The following is a 4,791-nucleotide window of genomic DNA, read 5'->3' on the forward strand; positions in this document are numbered from 1 at the left end:
AAATCCAAGACACAATGAGAAGATCAAACTTAAGGATAATAGGTATAGAAGAGAGTGAAGACTCCCAACAAATATCTTCAACAAAATCATAGAAGAAAACTTCCCTAACCTAAAGAAAGAGATGCCCATAAACATACAAGAAGCCTACAAAACTCCAAATAGATTGGACCAGAAAAGAAACTCCTCCCATCACATAAGAGTCAAAGCATCAAATGCACAAAACAAAGAAAGAATATTAAAAGCAATAAGGGAAAAGTCAAGTAACATATAAAGGAAGACCTATCAGAATCACACCAGAATTCTCACCAGAGACTATGAAAGCCAGATGATCCTGGACAGATGTCATACAGACACTAAGAGAACACAAATGCCAGCCCAGGTTACTATATCCAGCAAAACTCTCAATTAACATAGATGGAGAAACCAAGATATTCCATGACAAAACCAAATTTAAACAATATCTTTCTTCAAATCCAGCCCTACAAAGGATAATAAATGGTAAAGCTCAACACGAGGAGGCAAGCTACACCCTAGACAAAGCAAGAAACTAATCGTCTTGACAACAAAACAAAGAGAAGACGAGCACACAAACATAATCTCACATCCAAATATGAATATAACAGGAAGCAATAATCACTATTCCTTAATATCTCTCAACATCAATGGACTCAATTCCCCAATAAAAAGACACAGATTAGGGGCTGGAGAGATGGCTCAGTGGTTAAGAGCACCCGACTACTCTTCCAGAGGTCATGAGTTCAATTCCCAGCAACCACATGGTGGCTCACAACCATCTGTAAAGAGATCCGATGCCTTCTTCTGGTGTATCTGAAGACAGCTACAGTGTACTTATAGTTAATAAATGAATAAATCTTTAAAAAAAAAGACACAGATTAAAAAACTGGATATGTAATGAGGAACCAGCATTTTGCTTCCTTCAGGAAACACACCTCAGAGACAAAGACTGACACTACCTCTAAGCAACTTTCTAAGCAAATGGTCTGAAGAAGCAAACTGGAGTAGCCATTCTAATATCAAATAAAATTGATTTTCAACCAAAAGTCAGGAAAAAAGATAAGGAAGGACACTTCATATTCATCAATGGAAAAATCTACCAAGATGAACTCTCAATCCTAAATACCTATGCTTCGAATACAAGGGCACCAACATTCATAAAAGAAACCTTACTAAAGCTCAAAGCACACATTGTACTTCACACAATAATAGTAGGAGATTTCAACACCCCACTCTCATCAATGGACAGATCATGGAAACAGAAATTAAACAGAGACATAGACAGACTAACAGAAGTCATGAACGAAATGAACTTAATAGATATTTATAGAACATTCTATCCTAAAACAAAAGGATATACCTTCTTCTCACCACCTCATGGTACTTTCTCCAAAATTGACCATATAATCAGGTACAAAACAGGCCTCATCAGATACAGCAAGATAGAAATAATCCCATGCATCCTATCAGATCACCACAGGCTAAAGCTGGTCTACAATAACAATAAGGAAAGAACGCCCACATATACATGGAAATTGAACAATGCTCTACTCAATGATAACCTGGTCAAGGAAGAAATAAAAAAAAGAAATTACGCTTACCTAGGAAGCGCAAGGCCCTGGGTTCGGTCCCCAGCTCCGAAAAAAAAAGAAATTAAAAACTTCTTAGAATTTAATGAAAATTAAGGTACAACATACCCAAACTTATGAGACACAATGAAAGCTGTGCTAAGAGGAAAACTCATAGCTCTGAGTGCCTGCAGAAAGAAACAGGAGAGAGCATATATCAGCAACTTGACAGCACACCTAAAAGCTCTAGAACAAAAAGAAGCAAATACACCCAGGAGGAGTAGAAGGCAGGAAATAACCGAACTCAGAGCTGAAATCAACCAAGTAGAGGCAAAAAGGACTATACGAAGAATCAACAGAACCAAAAGCTGGTTCTTTGAGAAAATCAACAAGATAGATAAACCCTTAGCCAGACTAACGAGAGGACACAGAGAGTGCGTCCAAATTAACAAAATCGGAAATGAAAAGGGAGACATAACAACAGAATCAGAGGAAATTCAAAAAATCATCAGATCCTACTACACAAGTCTATATTCAACAAAACTTAAAATCTGGAGATAATGGACAATTTCCTAGACAGATACCAGGTACTGAAGTTAAATCAGGAACAGATAAACCATTTAAACAACCCCATAACTCCTAAGGAAATAGAAGCAGTCATTAAAGGTCTCCCAACCAAAAAGAGCCCAGGTCCAGATGGGTTCAGTGCAGAATTCTATCAGACCTTCATAGAAGATCTCATACCAATACTATCCAAACTATTCCACAAAATTGAAACAGATGGATCACTACCGAATACCTTCTATGAAGCCACAATTACTCTTATACCTAAACCACACAAAGACCCAACAAAGAAAGAGAACTTCAGACCAATTTTCCTTATGAATATCAACGCAAAAATACTCAATAAAATTCTTGCAAACCAAATCCAAAAACAACACATCAAAACAATTATCCATCATGATCGAGTAGGCTTCATCCCAGGTATGCAGGGATGGTTTAATATATGGAAAACCATCAACGTAATCCACTATATAAACAAACTGAAAGATAAAAACCACATGATCATTTCATTAGATGCTGAGAAAGCGTTTGACAAAATTCAACACCCCTTCATGATAAAAGTCCTGGAAAGAACAGGAATTCAAGGCCCATACCTGAACATAGTAAAAGCCATAAACAGCAAACCAGTAGCTAACATTAAACTAAATGGAGAGAAACTTGAAGCAATCCCACTAAAATCAGGGACTAGACAAGGCTGCCCACTCTCTCCCTACTTATTCAATATAGTTCTTGAAGTTCTAGCCAGAGCAATCAGACAACAAAAGGAGATCAAGGGGATACAGATTGGAAAGGAAGAAGTCAAAATATCACTATTTGCAGATGACATGATAGTATATTTAAGTGATCCCAAAAGTTCCACGAGAGAACTACTAAAGCTGATAAACACCTTCAGGAAAGTGGCTGGGTATAAAATTAACTCAAATAAATCAGTAGACTTCCTCTACACAAAAGAGAAACAAGCTGAGAAAGAAATTAGTGAAACGACACCCTTCATTATAGTCCCAAATAATATAAAATACCTCAGTGTGACTTTAACCAAGCAAGTGAAAGATCTGTATGATAAAAACCTCAAGCCTCAGGGGCTGGGGATTTAGCTCAGTGGTAGAGCGCTTACCTAGGAAGCTCAAGGCCCTGGGTTCGGTCCCCAGCTCCGGAAAAAAAAGAAAAAAAAAAAAAAAAAAAAACTTCAAGCCTCTGAAGAAAGAAATTGAAGATCTCAGAAGATGGAAAGATCTCCCATGCTCATGGATTGGCAGGATTAATATAGTAAAAATGGCCATTTTACCAAAAGCAATCTACAGATTCAATGCAATCCCCATTAAAATTCCAATCCAATTCTTCATAGAGTTAGACAGAACAATTTGCAAATTCATCTGGAATAACAAAAAACCCAGGATAGCAGCACTTTGGAGATCCCGAGGATCTGTATCTTGCTTCAACAGTGTTTGGACGGAACAGACCCGGGGACTCCCACTTTATTCACTTCCAGCCGCCTTACAAGTCTCTCCAGTCGCAGCCTCCGGGACCATCTCCTTGCCGCCTTCGGCTCCTAGGACCAGCCAGCCCCGTCTTCGTGGTTAGCTCCATACTCCGGATCAGCCATGACCTCTCAGATTCGTCAGAATTATTCCACCGAAGTGGAAGCTGCCGTGAACCGCCTGGTCAACTTGCACCTGCGGGCCTCTTACACCTACCTCTCTCTGGGCTTCTTTTTTGATCGGGATGACGTGGCTTTGGAGGGCGTAGGCCACTTCTTCCGCGAATTGGCAGAGGAGAAGCGCGAGGGCGCCGAGCGTCTCCTCAAGTTGCAGAACGAACGCGGGGGCCGTGCACTCTTCCAGGATGTGCAGAAGCCATCTCAAGATGAGTGGGGTAAAACCCTGGAGGCCATGGAAGCTGCCTTGGCCCTGGAGAAGAACCTGAACCAGGCCCTCTTGGATCTGCACGCCCTGGGCTCTGCCTGCACAGACCCTCACCTCTGTGACTTCTTGGAAAGCCACTTCCTGGATAAGGAGGTGAAGCTCATCAAGAAGATGGGCAACCACCTGACCAACCTCCGTAGGGTGGCAGGGCCACAACCAGCGCAGACTGGCGTGGCCCAGGCATCTCTGGGCGAGTATCTCTTTGAGCGCCTCACTCTGAAGCACGACTAGGCCTCTGTGCCTTCCAAGGGGCTCCCTCCTCTGCTCTGCACCGACCGCCTCAGCACCTCCACCCGAATGAACCTCTAAAGCCACTAGGCAGCTTTGTAACCGCCCTGGAGCCTCTCCCAAGTCTTGGACCAAGTAAAAATAAAGCTTTTTGAAACAGAAAAAAAAAAAAAAACCCAGGATAGCTAAAACTATCCTCAACAATAAAAGGACTTCCAGGGGAATCACTATCCCTGAACTCAAGCAGTATTACAGAGCAATAGTGATAAAAACTGTATGGTATTGGTACAGAGACAGACAGACCAGTAGAACAGAATTGAAGACCCAGAAATGAACCCACACACATATGGTCACTTGATTTTTGACAAAGGAGCCAAAATCATCCAATGGAAAAAGATAGCATTTTCAGCAAATGGTGCTTGTTCAACTGGAGGTCAGCATGTGGAAGAATGCAGATCGATCCATTCTTATCACCCTGTACAAAGCTTAAGTCC

General features: G+C 41.1%; 1 protein-coding gene across 1 annotated transcript; it reads left to right on the forward strand.

The window, feature by feature from the left end:
* Positions 1 to 3,564: 3,564 nt before the first annotated feature.
* On the forward strand, positions 3,565 to 4,423 carry LOC120102993 (ferritin light chain 1-like). The gene has a single exon (XM_087551664.1). It carries the CDS (start codon positions 3,749 to 3,751, stop codon positions 4,298 to 4,300), a length of 552 nt encoding a protein of 183 aa, XP_087407790.1. The 5' UTR covers positions 3,565 to 3,748; the 3' UTR covers positions 4,301 to 4,423.
* Positions 4,424 to 4,791: the final 368 nt, after the last annotated feature.

This window comes from Rattus norvegicus, chromosome 5 (assembly GCF_021556685.1).
Source record: "Rattus norvegicus strain SHRSP/BbbUtx chromosome 5, alternate assembly SHRSP_T2T, whole genome shotgun sequence".
Classification (NCBI taxonomy): Eukaryota; Metazoa; Chordata; class Mammalia; order Rodentia; family Muridae; genus Rattus; species Rattus norvegicus.

Coding starts and splice junctions, on each gene's coding strand:
- LOC120102993 (XM_087551664.1), top strand. CDS start 3,749: ATGACCTCTCAGATTCGTCAGAATTATTCCACCGAAGTGGAAGCTGCC.